The sequence below is a fragment of the Bidens hawaiensis genome, unplaced genomic scaffold (assembly GCF_021521415.1).
Source record: "Bidens hawaiensis isolate Kalapana, Puna unplaced genomic scaffold, B.hawaiensis_p1.1 tig00037132_1, whole genome shotgun sequence".
Taxonomy (NCBI): domain Eukaryota; kingdom Viridiplantae; phylum Streptophyta; class Magnoliopsida; order Asterales; family Asteraceae; genus Bidens; species Bidens hawaiensis.
The window spans coordinates 52,234-67,068 of NW_027496466.1; the positions used below are offsets into that span (position 1 = coordinate 52,234).

Consider the following 14,835-nt stretch of genomic DNA (forward strand, 5'->3'; position numbering starts at 1 on the left):
TAGAATACCAACGTGTATAATCCATGTTTCTAGAATACCAAATTAGCAAGAGATACAGGTCGTAAGCTTTCGTATACGACCCGTATACATAAACGATCATTGGACAACGGTTATATAGTCGTTGCAAAATGGTTATAAATACCCAATTAAGAATCCAATTTTATTCACAATAAACACTCTCAATTTTTATCCTCCAAGGTTGCCGAAGAACACATTCTAATTGATTCATCTGGTTCTAGTATTTGTCGGAATAATGATCTTGATTCTCCCCTTTCTCATTTACAACCTCCCTCCTTACGATATCTTTCCATTTGTTGTTTTGTATTTGTTTGTTGTTTTACAATTGTATTTTATCTCTATTGCAATAAGTGTATGAATTGACATGGTTATTGTACTCACTTAAGAAATAAAATTGCTCTTTGAAATTGCAAAGTTTTACGAGTAGAACAAATTAGAGATACCGTTCGTAAATTTTCAAAATTACTTGCCTTTCCTGCGGTATTTGTTGTATTAGTTGTTATGTCACACTTCAATCAAAGAGTAAGTAAAAGCAACCAAACGTAACCAGGTGAACATAAATACAAAACGTAATAACTATCTAAAGCATGAAAAAATCACAAAATGAACACAAAATATTGTTAGACTAACCTATAACCGAAGGCTAGCAACAAGAATCAAACATTAAAATTGGTTTTTGGTTTGGTTCACTCTTATGGGTGTCGTTTGTGTGTGGTAGGGTGTAAAAATATGTTTCTTTAAAAAGGTGACCCATAACATAACTGAGATTTCTTATGGGTCATAAAGATGTTAGGGGAACAAACTTATGGCCGATAAGAATGTTTTATATAACAAAACTTCTTTTTAAGTTTGTTAAAATAAAATCCTCACACTTATTTTTAATAACATCCATAGTTCACGAGACCAAGAATTGTACTTGATTTTTTTATTCTTACCAAAGATTTTGTCGTTTTCGATTCTTAGACTCTTGCAACCCTCGATAAAGGCTAAATAACAATTTCACAAAAAAAAAAAACTACTGATTGCCTCCCGTACAACGCCTTTTTATAACGTCTTTGGCTAGACGTGGACACACTTTTTAAGTTCGTGTATGTCGGGTTCTCCAATTAAATCATGTCAGGATTTTCTTTTTGGAAACCTTTCATAGAATAATTTTAGGCGGTGTCCATTTACTTTGAACGTTTTACCTGTCTTTTCCCTTGTTATCTCAGCTGCACCATGAGGAAAAACGTTAGTAACAACAAATGGTCCAACCCATCTGGACCATAATTTCCCAGGAAAAAGCATGAGTTTATTCGAAAATAACAAAACCTTTTACCCTACACTGAACATTTTTCATGTGATTGCCTTGTCATGAAATGCTTTGGTTCTTTCTTTGTAAATTCGAGAGTTCTCATAAGAATTATTATGAATCTATTCTAACTCTAGAAGTTGTAATTTATGATAAACTCCTACTTTGTCTATCTCCATGTTGAATTGTTTGACGGCCTAAAAGGTTTTGTGTTCTAATTCAACCGGAAGATGACAAACTTATTCCAAAAACATGGCGGTAGGGTGACATACCTATTGATGTTTTGTAGGCTGTAACGTATGCCCATAATGCATCACTCAAGCGTAAGCTCCAATCCTTTAGATTTGGATTGACTGTTTTCTCTAAGATTGACTTGATTTCTCGATTTGACACCTCTTCTTGTCTATTTGTTTGTGGGTGTTGAGCTGTAGAAACGCGATGTACAACTCCATACTTCTTTAAAAGTGCTTCGATTGTTCTGTCGCAAAAATGAGTTCCTCTATCACTGATAATTGTTTTTGGAATTTCAAATATGCAAAAAAATATTGGACTTGATAAAATCTGAAACAACTCTAGCATCATTAGTTTCGTGGCTTTTGCCTCTACCCATTTAGAGCATAGTCCACAGCCAAAAGTATATATGTGTTACCAAATTAAGACAGGAATGGGCCATGAAGTCGATGCCCCATACATCAAAAATCTTAAACACCAGGATAGGTGTGAGAGGCATTTGATCTCATGATATTAAATTCCCAGTCTTTTGACATCTCTCACATGACTTGCAAAACATATATGAATAAAAATATATACTAGGCCAATAAAAACCGGATTCAAGTTCCTTATGAATTGTACGTCTTGGACAAAAATGTCCACCACATGCTTGTGAGTGACAAAAATCTAAAATTGAGGGTGCCTCGCTCGTATCAACACATCTTCTTATCACTTGGTCGGCACCAAATTTCCAAATGTATGGCTAGTCCCAAACATAATGTCTTGACTCCTTCTTAATGTTCTCTCTTTGAGCGCGAGTAAGATCGGAGGGAAAAATTTCTGTGATCAAGTAATTCATGATGTCAGCATGCCATGGTGTAGCCATTTGAGCAGCAAACAAACTTTCATCAGGGAACAAATCATGAAATGGCATAGGTTCGTAAGTGTTGATGATCTTGCTCAAGTGATCAGCCACCAAGTTTTGCTTTCCACTTTTTTCTCGAATTTCTAAGTAAAACTCTTGAAGTAGAAGCAGCCATCGAATCAATCTTGGCTTTGCATTTTTCTTTTTCATGATATACCTTAATGCAGCGTGGTCGGAGAAAAAAATTACTTTTATACCGAGTAGATATTTCCTAAACTTTTCCAAAGCAAAGACAATAGCTAAAAGCTCCTTTTCGGTAGTCGATTAATTGCGTTGAGCTGGATCTAGGACTTTAAAAGCGTAGTAAATCATGTATGGAACTTTGTCTTTTCTTTGCCATAGCACTGCTCCCACTGCATAGTTACTGGCATCACACATAATCTCGAATAGGAGGTCCCAATCAGGTGGTTGGATTATGGGTGATGTCACCAACATCTCCTTCAATGTATTGAAGACTTCTCTTCACTCTTCTGAGAAGACGAACTCTACATCTTTTTGTAAGAGTTTGCACAAAGGTTTGTTGATCTTAGAAAAGTCTTTAACGAATCATCTGTAAAAACCTACGTGTCCAAGAAAAGAGGGTACTTCTCGTACACTTTTAGGTAAGGTAAGTTTTGATAACATAAATTTTTGATTTATATACCTCTAACCCTTTTGCCAAAACAATATGTCCAGGAATGAGACCTTGATCTACCATAAAATGGCAGTTTTGTAATTTAACACAAGATTGGTCTCAATGCATCTTTCCAAAATCTTTTTCAGATAATTTATACATTCATTAAAAGAGTTTCCATAAACAGTAAAGTCGTCCATAAAAAATTCAATAATTTCTTCAACATAATCCGAGAAAATACTTACCATGCATCTCTGAAAGGTGGTTGGGGCATTACAAAGACAGAATGGCATTTTCCAGTAAGCAAACATACCAAAAGAGCACGTAAACATTGTCATTTCCTTGTCTTCAGGTGCAATAGGTGTCTAGTGGAAACCAGAGTATCGATCTAAGCAACAATAATGAGTTTTACCTACTAACCTCTCCAGCATTTGATCGTTGAAAGGCAAAGGGAAGTGATCTTTTCGAGTGGAGGCATTTAGCCTTCTGCAGTCAATACACACTCTCCATCCATTTCGCACATGAGTGGGAACCATTTCGCCTTTTTCATTCATTGTAACAGTGATACTAGTCTTTCTGGATATAACTTGATCTGAACTATCAGAGATTGGGTAAGTCATACCAGCATTGAGTAGTTTCAGAATCTCTTTCATAACAACTTCCATCATGGGAGGATTCAATCTTCTTTGTGCTTCACACGTGGGCTTGTAGTCATCTTCCATGAGGATATTGTGTATACAAAGGGATGGACTCAAACCTTTGATGTCAGTTATGGTCCAACCGATTGCTTCCTTTTATTTCTTGAGCATGTTGACCAATTCATCCTCTTGGTTCTTGGATAGTTTGTTGGATATGATTATTGGAAATGTATCATTACCTCCAAGATAAGCGTACTTAAGATGATTAGGAAGAGTCTTTAACTCTAGATCGAGTGGTTGCATAATGGATGGTGGGAGCTTTTGTTCAGTAAATTGTAATTGCAGCTTGGTTACCTGGGTTGTGTATCCATGAGGCATACCAGCTCTATCAGCTCATTTTCAAGTTTAAACTCTTCAGCGAGTTCTTTTGTTGATGCTTCATCAAGGCTTTTGTTCAAGATTAGAGCTAGAGTGTCATGGTTAGATAATTTGAAGTAATCATCAGTTAAAGGATCAATTACGTCCAACCAATTCACAGATGAAACATCGAATGGATACCGCATAGCATCATAAATTTTGAAACTTATGATCTCTCCATCAAATTCCATGGAGAGGGTGCCACTATAAACATCAATCTTTGTTTTAGCAGTCTTCAGAATTGGCCTCCCTAATAGAATGGAACTTGAGTATGAAGTGTCACCATCTTCCACGTCTAGCACATAGAAATTAGCGGGAAATACCGGCTCATCCACTTGAACTAACACGTCCTCTAATACACCTTTCGTGTGGACCATGGATTTGTCAGCCAATTGAAAGACTACCATTGTCCTTTTCAACAGTCCTACGTTGAGAGTTTTGAAAATGGAATATGGTAAGACGTTGAAGGAGACTTCGAGATCAAGCATAGCTCTTGGTATTCTTAGATTTCCCATTTTTAAGGAATAGTGAAAACACCAGGATCCTTGCACTTTGGTGGGAGTCTCTTTTGTAAGACGGTTGAGACATTCTCGTTGACCTAGACGGGTTCTTTCACTTTAAGCTTTTTCTTTGAAGTGCAAAGTTCTTTTAAGAACTTAGCGTATCAAGGGACTTGCTTGATGGCATCAAGGAGGGGAATATTTACTTCCACCCTTCAAAACGTCTTCATGATATCATGTTCTTCTCTTTCTTTCTTTATGATTAAAACTCTTGAGGGAAATGGAGGGGGGACCTTGAACTTAGGTATTACTTCATTTTACTTGGAAGTATCATTTTTTTCTTCGGTCTTCTTTTCAACAATGACCTCTTGTTCTTCTTCTTGCAATTCTGGGCCGTCGTATTTCCTTCCACTTCTCAATGTGATGGCACAAGCATTGTGCCTGGGATTTGCTTCTGTTTGTGCCGGTAGTTTTCTTTGAGATTCGAGTCTACTCACTGAACTAGCTAACTGAGCCATCTGTTGCTCCAGATTCTTGATGCTGGCCTTACTTTCTTGTTTGAATGTTTGAGTACTAGAAGCCAGGTTCTTCACAATGTCTTCCAAAGACATTCCAGAGCTGCTTTGTTGTTGTGTTAGTGGTTGTTGACGATGTTGGAAATTTTGTTGGTTTGGACAGGGTTGACGTGGTTGATATCGGGTGGTCTTAGTTGGTAGCCAAAGTTGGTTGGTTGTCCCCAATTATGATTTTGTCGTGGTTGATCTTATTGCCTTTTGTTTTGTCCAGGATATCCGTCAGCTGCATTCGCTTGTTCGACATTTTCTTGCAGCATTGGACACATATCAGTGGGGTATCCTTTTTCCAAGCATATTCCACATGATTGTTGTGGTGCTTTAGCCGCTTTATCCTTTGTAACCATCATAATTGTTTTTGTTAACTCAGCCAATTGAGTTTCGATGTGAGGAGTACCGACTCCTTTCACTGCACATGGTACATCTGGATACCATTCTTCTTCATGTGTTGAGTGTTGCATGTCATTTGCAGTTAATTGGATTATAGCTCTGATTTGGGTTGGAGTTTTGTCGAGTAGGTTTCCTCCACTTGAGACACTCAGCAATCGTTTCTTCATGGGTGCCATTCCTTGATAGAAGTATTGAAGTAGTTGATGCTTCGAGACTCCATTTTGAAGACTTTTGCTACATAGATTCTTGAACCTTTCCCAGTAAGCATGTAGAGGCTCTCTTTTTTATTGTTTGATTCTTGTGATTTCTTTACGAAGAGTGGACGCTTTTGCTTCAGGGAAGTATGTGTCAAGAAAAGTTCTTGCAAGACTATTCCAAGTTGTCACTGACCCTGGCGGTAGGGTATACAACCAATGTTTTGCTGAATCCTGCAAAGCAAAGGGGAATTCCCTAAGTTTTATTTAATATTCTATGACATCATATGGCTTCATTCTGGTGCACACACATGAAATTCTTTGATGAAATTGTAAGGATCTTCATTCTCCAGGCCTCGGAAGGTTGGCAACAAATGGATAAGGCCTGATTTCAGCTCAAATTTGGCATAGCAGGATAATTTATACAAAGAGGTTGTTGGGGAACACCACGGTTCGCCCATTCTTGAAAGGTTTTGCTCGACTGGGTTTGCTACTTCCATTAGGTCTAAATCTTGGGACGAAGTCGAGTTTTGTGACGTGGGACAGGAAGGTGATTCAGAGTCACTAGAAAAGGAAATGTTTTCCCAAATGTCAACAACCGGTGGTGATTGAGTAGAGGTTGAAGGATTTGCTAACTTCTTTCGAAGTTTTGCCTGTTTCCTAAATCTCTTCGTGGTTTTTTATATTTCTAGTTGATTATCGAGTGGTTTACCAGTTCTTAAAGATCTTGGCATAAAAGTTAATTTTGGGCGCAGTCCATGGCAACGAACCCAATTTGTTGGAAGTCCTCAACTCCAGCTAATAAATTTATAAAAGTAAACTTACTATGTTACACACTATTAGGGATATTATGAGTGGAAGTAAGGTCCGTGTCCACAGAGAATGCGATTTAACAATTTTATAACAAGGTGCAATTTAGAACTAGTATTCGTAACTGGGGTTTTGTGCATATTATAAATTATATAAGCATTATAAAATAGTGGTAGTACAAATGATTGGCATATTTCTAAAAGATAATATAGCAAATTTAGAAAGAAACAATTATTAAAGATAGTTCTGACACAAGGAGTATTTCATAATTCTGATTCGAGTTACGATCATCAATAATTATGGTGCAATGATTTTTATTATTAAAAGATTTGTATCAATACTAAACGTCACGCCGTTCGTACATTTCCTCCATCTATGTCTAACTAAGCGCAGTTCGTTAGTTAGAGCCAACTCGCTACCGTAAGCTCACGTTGTTGGGATCTTAATGTGCGAGTTGCATGTGATGAAAGTATTAATTATCATTTATTGTTCACGCCGTTCAGAATACTAAATCACATTGTATAACTTCTATAAAGAAATTGAATTTATAGACAAACACAAAATCATAATTTGTTCCTCGGTTATTAAGATTAAAATTATATTTCAGATTTTATCATTAAAGAATATCATTAGCATATAAAAAAATAGATTAGGTTCAATAACAAACTAATTTGAACCATAAGTATACAAACGAAACCTTTCAACAGTAAAAAATCACATAACTATTTCACATTCGAATCATAATACAAAAATAGAGCCCTTAATGTCGAAACTAATAGATTATTAGCCTAACATAGCAATTAACATAACCAAATTAGACTTACAAAGTGGAGACATACTACTCGTGGGGTTTTCAGGAAGAACTTCGCAACTCCCGGTAAGTGGTTTGAACCTCCTAGAGACTTTTGGAACCTCCTTGACACTCCTTTGGAGTTTATTTAGCTAATTAAAGAGAAGATATGTAAGAAATGAATGGTTTTGGCTGAAACTCGAGCTGCTATTTATAGCTGAAAATCTCGAACACTTATGGGTGGTAATGTTTTCAACAGTATCATTATAACCCATAAAGGTAACTTTTTCACAGATTTTATCTCCACCTCCATAGTTTTAGGATCTTATTTCTTACCGACAGTCTTTATAGGTCGTAAAGTGACTTTATGACCCATAAGTGTCACTATTAAATGTCTTGATATTATCTATTGCTGATTTTTTTGGATCTTGGTTGCACCAACGACGACTTTGTGATACAACAATAACCGATGGTTCTTTATGGGTCATAAGGGTGTTTACAACCCATAAGTGTCAAGTCTAATCCTTCTAGATTTTGACTCTCGTGTCAACTCATTAATGCTTTGTCTGGAAATATGTATGGGTCATAAGGTTCAGTTTGTCTTTTGTATCCTAGTCTTTACAGCTCAAAAGATTTGCCAGTGTCTTGTTACTCTTTTATCTTCAACTCTTGTCTTTGCTTTTGATCTTCATTCTTCCGGCTTCGTTCTTTCTTTTGGTTGATTCACCAATTTTCCTTCGGACCAAGTTGCTTCATTCCCATTTCGGACCTTGTTACTTCATTATCGATTTTGTTTGGTTTCTGAATTGTTTCCTTTTGGTCGTTATTTTTTTTTTAAACCAATTCAACATTTAAACCTACAAATCCATGTTACAAATAATTTAGTGTCAAACTCAATGGATTTGTTATGAAAAGTGTATAAAATTGGGGATAACTTATATAAATAATGTGTATAATTTTGTACACATCAGTTATAATAGGTTATAATACCACCAACATAATACAAAATATTTTAAAATAAATTAACCAATTATGTTTTTGAAAAATTAAGCTAAATTCGATTTTTCAAAACTAATAACTTAATAGTTTGTCTATTAACTTAAAATTGGTTAGAGATATCAAGACAAACTTAGTTTTAATAGGGTATTTAAAACTAAGTGTCTTAAGAGATGAAAGGGTTCATTAAGTGAAAATTCAAGTGTTTGGAGCTACAACACCGCACTTTATTTCTAGCATATCCCTTCAAGGTGAAAGGGTTTCGTTGACACATTCGGCCCTTTTACAAGTGACCGTACTAGGGCAACTATTACTTTACTCTTCTGTTACATGTTATAGTTGTCTGAAGACCAAAGTGGACATAGATGAGGCTAAACGTGTCAACTTAGAAAATTGTTGTCTAAGTAGGCCATATAACCGAGAGTTGTGCTTCATTCACAATTGGAAATCATTTTTTCAGTCTGCCTAACCACTTACTAATGTTGCGTGCTACATCTGCCATTACTAACTGGAAGCTAGATTCTCATGTTCCTATTTTATTAATGTTAATTTGGTCATTAATACTAGGATTAAAACATCAAAAATACTAATTACTTTTTCTTATTTAACAAATGCCAACTGATAATAACTCCTCATTCACCCTCAAGACTATTCTTGAGAAAGAAAAGCTGAATGGAACCAACTTTCTTGACTAGCACCGCAAGTTGAGACTTGTTCTCATAATGATAAAGAAACACTATGTACTCGATGGACCAGTTCCAACCGAGCAAGAAAACAATGCTGTCGCTTCTAGAAAGGTTCTTGAAAAGCATACGGACTACTCTACTGAAGTCGCTTGCATTATGCTAGCCACCATGTCCTCCAAGCTTGCTAAGGGCTTGGAAAATCTTGGTGCCTATGAGATGCTTGAGCAACTCAAAGGAATGTTCCAGAAACAAACCCGTCAAGAAAGCTTTGACACCATGAAGCAGCTTATCAGCTGCAGAATGGAACATGGATCTCCTATAACTGCGCATGTCGTCAAAATCAAATGGTACATCGACAAGCTAAAGAAACTTGATTATCCCCTGTCGGATGAAATTGCAGCATATTTCATCTTGAACTCTCTTCCCAACTCTTACGACCAGGTCATATTGAATTTCAATATGAATGCATGGGTGAAGATAGTGTTGGAGCTTCATGGTATGCTCAAGACGGCTAAGATGAATATTCCAACTAAAACTAATCAAGTTCTGATGGTTCAATTTGTTGGTGTCAATAAGTGCTCTATAGTGCTGGAGCTTCATGGTATGCTCAAGACAGCTGAGATGAATATTCCAACTAAAACTAACCAAGTTTTGATTGTTCCAACTAAAACTAATCAAGAGCTGGTGCTACAAGTGCAACAAAATGGGACACTGGAAACGTAACTGTCCTGACTATCTTGTTAAGCTAAAGAAACAGAGGACCAATGGTGAAAGCTCCTCAAAGGTATTTCGATATACTGTTGAACACACAGATTTGAGCTTCAATCAATACGAATTCATCCTATTGATTAGGTCTAGGATCTAGTTATGTGATATACATTATGTGTTAGGTTATGATCGATAATATTAGTTGAAGTACTAAGAGAGCAATTTGGCAGAATGCCAGTATACTTTAAATCAACACTTAAATTACTTAAGGCATGAACAGCCTTATATAGAAAACAAGATGCCATTCGTTACACATCTCGTAACCAATGGCCTTCATTCGTCCTCCTTTACATACGTTAATTTATGGTATAACGAATGAATCATTCGCTATACCCAATTCGTCAACATTCCATGATGAATGGATCTAATACATAACACCTGAGGTCCATTCGTTAAACATCTTTAACGAATGGACATTTACACATAATGATTAAGGTTCATTTGTTAACCATCCTTAACGAATGAACCATAATTAATAACGAATGGGCTCATACGCTAAACATCCTTAACAAATGAGCCTTACATAGCGAATAGGTCATATTTAAATAAATTCCCTTTACTATAAAATAATAATAAATTACAAATGACTATTACAAAGACTCGAGACGACAGAACCGTGCACTAACAAACACCCCCTCGTCTTGAGCTCTTTGTCTTTTAATTACTTGAATCTTTTCTTCTTCCAATCTCGACAACCATGAATTCTGAACGCATGACACACACGCACCACACGTTGGAATTGCATAGCTCGATCATATTCTTCTTGTCGTTCAACCAAAATCTTGTTCTCAAATAATACGTCGTTGTAGGTCTCAGATAAATTAACGAGCCACATTGTGTCGATGACTCGTATGAAGCTGGTCTTCAATCCCTTTCCCAGCACAATGACCGCCTCGCCTGTCCGATTATCGTAGTACCATCTATTGAACGATGGGTGAAGAGTCTGCGGAAAAGTCTTCACCGGTACACATTTCATGGTCTTAGGTGGTTTAACTTTTAGGACAAGTTTCCTCCAACCCGTACGAGGATAAATTTCATCAATGTACTTACGAGTTGGGACTTGTGGCTTAAAGAGTTTAAATCCATGGTTAACCTTGAAGAGCTGATGTTGGTGAAACCATTCTGCTATTCTATCTACACCATGATTAATAAATGGCCTATTGGCGAGTGCCCGCACATCCCACCTCGGCTGTGAGAGAACGCCAGTGATATATTGAAAATACTGAACACCGTTCTCCCACTTAATTATACATACTTTCAATTCAAACTCGTACAACCAAGAAACAGTATCACCTTTAACTGTTTGCACGGCTTTAAATGTAGTCTTCGGATTTTCTTTGGCTCATGCAACAGCATCCAGTTGTTGTTCTCGATCGACGTACACGTAAGCTTCGATAATCTTACAAGCTCGTTTGCTGTGATTCTCGAACCAACCCAAGATGTCAGTTTCAGAGGGATCAGACTCTCATTTAGGCTTCTTCTCTTTCTACTTTATAGTCTTCTCCAGATGATCTTCAGGAGCTTTAACATAATATTCAGATAATGTGGGAACACCCTGATCAACGTTTGAACGATGATACAGATCAGGGAATTCCTCTGCTGTGATATCTTCCATCTCGATCTTCTCATCTTCATAGATAAACGACGTATTCCCATGTGGAATACTCGCATCAATCAACACCTCATCATCATTAATGACTTCCACATCTTCCTTAGCCTTCAACGCGTCTAACTCTTCATAGTTCAACCCTAATAATAATGAAATATGTTCGCAAGTTAGGGCAAGATCAACGAATTGTCCTTCTTCGATCTCATCCGTGTTGGCAGTGCTTATCACCACCCCCTTTTTAAAATCTATAAATAGTATAGTGTTGGCTTTGATCGAATCAAAAGTTTGAACATTTATCGAGTCTTGATAGACAACTATCTGTTTATCATTGCCTTAACCACCACCACCACAAGTACCAGCCTAGAAGATCAGCCGTGAGCTTATTTCGGCGCAATTCCACAAGCACTTGGAGCATCAGGATCCTTGTCATCATCATCATTCTTCAACTTCTTTAACGCATCATCCTGTCATGTTAGCTGAAGAATGAGATTTTCCTGCTCATTGATCTTCACCCCCTAAGCGGCTACAATCTCACACAGCTCTTTTGTTTCCTTTTGGAAATAAAATACGTACCCCATCAGACGACGTTGATTTGTCATCATTTGTTCTTGATTCTCGTATAAGTGAATCAGACCCAAAAGCATGTCCATTTGATGGGTAGGGGCAAAGAATAAAACATAGCCGGTACTGGTTGCACAGGACCCTGTGGACGGCTGATTCTCGTAAATGAGACGTCCAAGGGATGTGTAGTCATCATCGTCGGTGGAGGAGGAACCACCGTTGAAGCAACTGAAGGCCTTGGCATCGGAGATAGCACAGAATGAGGAATTTCGCCAAGCCTTGGATCTGAAATGATCGTAGTCGTCAATGGGATTGTCGGGGTGCTAGTAGTAGGCGACACAACCAGACTTTGAGAAATGGACGACTTTGGCACTTGTGGACCAATTTCAAAACCAGATCCGTGTCGAATGCGATGTTTGGGCGTTGATCATGAGCTAACGCTTTGCCCTTTCGCTTTCATTAAGCAGCCTGAGAGCTTGCTACCTCAACGTCACCACGTCGTCTATCACCTCTATGGCCACCATCACCACCATCATTACCACCAACATTTCCACCATCATTACAACCACCATTTCCACGCAGTCCTTCTTCACATTCAGAATCTGAGTCATTGTGAATCAAACAATCATCAGAAAGACATTCATATGCTGGATTTGCCAATAGACCAATTAGACGTTTGGTTCTTGGAAAATCCTCCGGTTCTTTATTCCTGTAAGTACTCATCCTTTTCATCATGTCAGCGTTCATGTGTTCCAACTTCAACACATCATCCTTCAAAGTCCGATCAATCTCCTAAATCTTGAATAATCAACTGGATAAAGAGTGGATACATCAAGAATTTATTGCGATGATTCTTGATAAAGCAGTTCTCCTTGAGATAATAGAAAATAAGCTCAGAGAAGTTGAACGGTTTGTTCAAAATAAGAGCTACGAATGCCGATTGTAGCGTAATCCGGCACTCTACGTAAGGCAATGTATAAGCACATGTAATAGGTACTTGTACGAAGCGCACAAGTATGCCTTGTTGTACTGGAACGATCGAGGGCTCCTGAATAAAATATACGCTGAAATAACCCATGGATCAATGTCTTGTCAAACTCACATGGATTTTCCATGTTATCCACAAATCTAAGCACCCGTCTGATAACACCAGGAGATATGACGATCGGCTTGTTGTTGAACTCAGTGACAATATGATTCTCGGACTCTACGTAACGTGCCGAATTCCAGAAAGGACGAATAATGCTGAAGTAGACTGGTACTTTAGCAGTAATGGCATAGTGGATCCGAGATCGTCGAAAGAAAGATATAATATCTCCGAGCACATCCAGATCGGCAAAGTTATCTTGAACAAAAGCACATATGCTGTGCTTTTTGTCAAAAGGAAGGAGCAGGATCTCAGGATCTTGTTGCTGTTGAACTTGCTGTTGATCAGCAACTAGAGTCTCTTTTACAATTTCATCTACCATTTCTGAAAATACATAAATCTGAGAATTAGTAAAAATAACCATTACTTATTAAATTATTTAAGAATTATAACTTTAATTTTGAAAATAATTGATAAGTATCATTCGTTATACTTCAATAGTTCATTCGTTATAACGAATGACCTGGTTCGTTATGACAAATATAGAGAATGATTGATAGCGAATCAATCATGATTGAATAACGAATCAATCGTTACGAGTGTGAGTTCATTCGTTATCAGAACACACGAATGAACTGATTTGTTATTTAATTTTAGCGAATGGATCCCCGAATGGATCTAAAGCACGAATGAATGTCCATTCGTTGTTTGTAACAAATGAACACAATGATAATCAACTTTGACCCCAACTAGTCAAAGTCAAAATTGATTATGAATACTGATGGTCAACATGCAACTAAAAATTCAATTAGGCAGTGTATGACGATGTATCAACATAAGTTAAGCACGAATGAACTCGCAATGACATCGATAATCTATCCTACACAACCAGATAGATTAATACTCGTTAGAACTATGGTTTTTGTTCATAAGTTAAACCCAATGCAAGAACTGATAATTGACCAATGATTCGTTCAAGGATTTTGAATAATTTTATTATATTGTGATCCCCATTACCTTACGAATTTGAAACAATCATCAACACGTGATTTAGTGAAGGTCAAGATTCTGAGAAAATGTTGCAAGGGTTTGCCTTGGTTTTTGTGAATACCAAGATGAATGAATGAGTGATTCGTTCATCTACTGTTCAATAAATATCAAAGCCTTGCACACTTCCCAAGACAAAAGAATATGCCCATTCGTTATTTCAAAATTAATAAATGAACCATATTCGTTTATTCATTCGTTATCTTCGTTAGCGAATGAATGATAAATAACGAATCAACTCAGATTCGTTCTTCATTCGTTATCAATACTGATGACGAGTGGGGTCATTAGTTATGAATGTAGTGGAAGAGAATGATGATAACGAATGAACTGATTCGTTATCCAAGTTTATATATAATTGACCTTCATTCGTTATCCATATTGATAGCGAATTGACTCTATTCGTTAATGACTTCTCATAACAAATAACCATTAAATAAATCTATTTAAAAATTTAAACCTTTTTCTATTTAAAAATAAAATATTAAATAAGGCATCGAAACCCGTGTCCCGATGAACTTTACCTTAAGAATCTTACTAGTCGGAGTAAGATGCAATACCTTAACATGCTTTGCGTACAAAACAAATAAGTTAAAAACAAATAATAATAATAAAATAAATAAAAATTAAATAAAAGAATAAAAATGAGAAATCTTTTTGGTATTTTATTTTCAAAAATATATCCTTTAACTCAAAAATCGAAAATAAAGCAG

At 36.8% G+C, this 14,835-nt stretch overlaps 1 protein-coding gene across 1 annotated transcript; it reads left to right on the top strand.

The window, feature by feature from the left end:
• Positions 1-9,086: 9,086 nt before the first annotated feature.
• Positions 9,087-9,773, top strand: LOC143588992 (uncharacterized). The gene has a single exon (XM_077069862.1). The coding sequence runs from the start codon at positions 9,087-9,089 to the stop codon at positions 9,771-9,773; it is 687 nt and encodes a 228-aa protein (XP_076925977.1).
• Positions 9,774-14,835: the final 5,062 nt, after the last annotated feature.

Bases quoted from the DNA above. Each gene is read 5' to 3' on its own strand.
- LOC143588992 (XM_077069862.1), top strand. From the start codon at position 9,087: ATGATAAAGAAACACTATGTACTCGATGGACCAGTTCCAACCGAGCAA.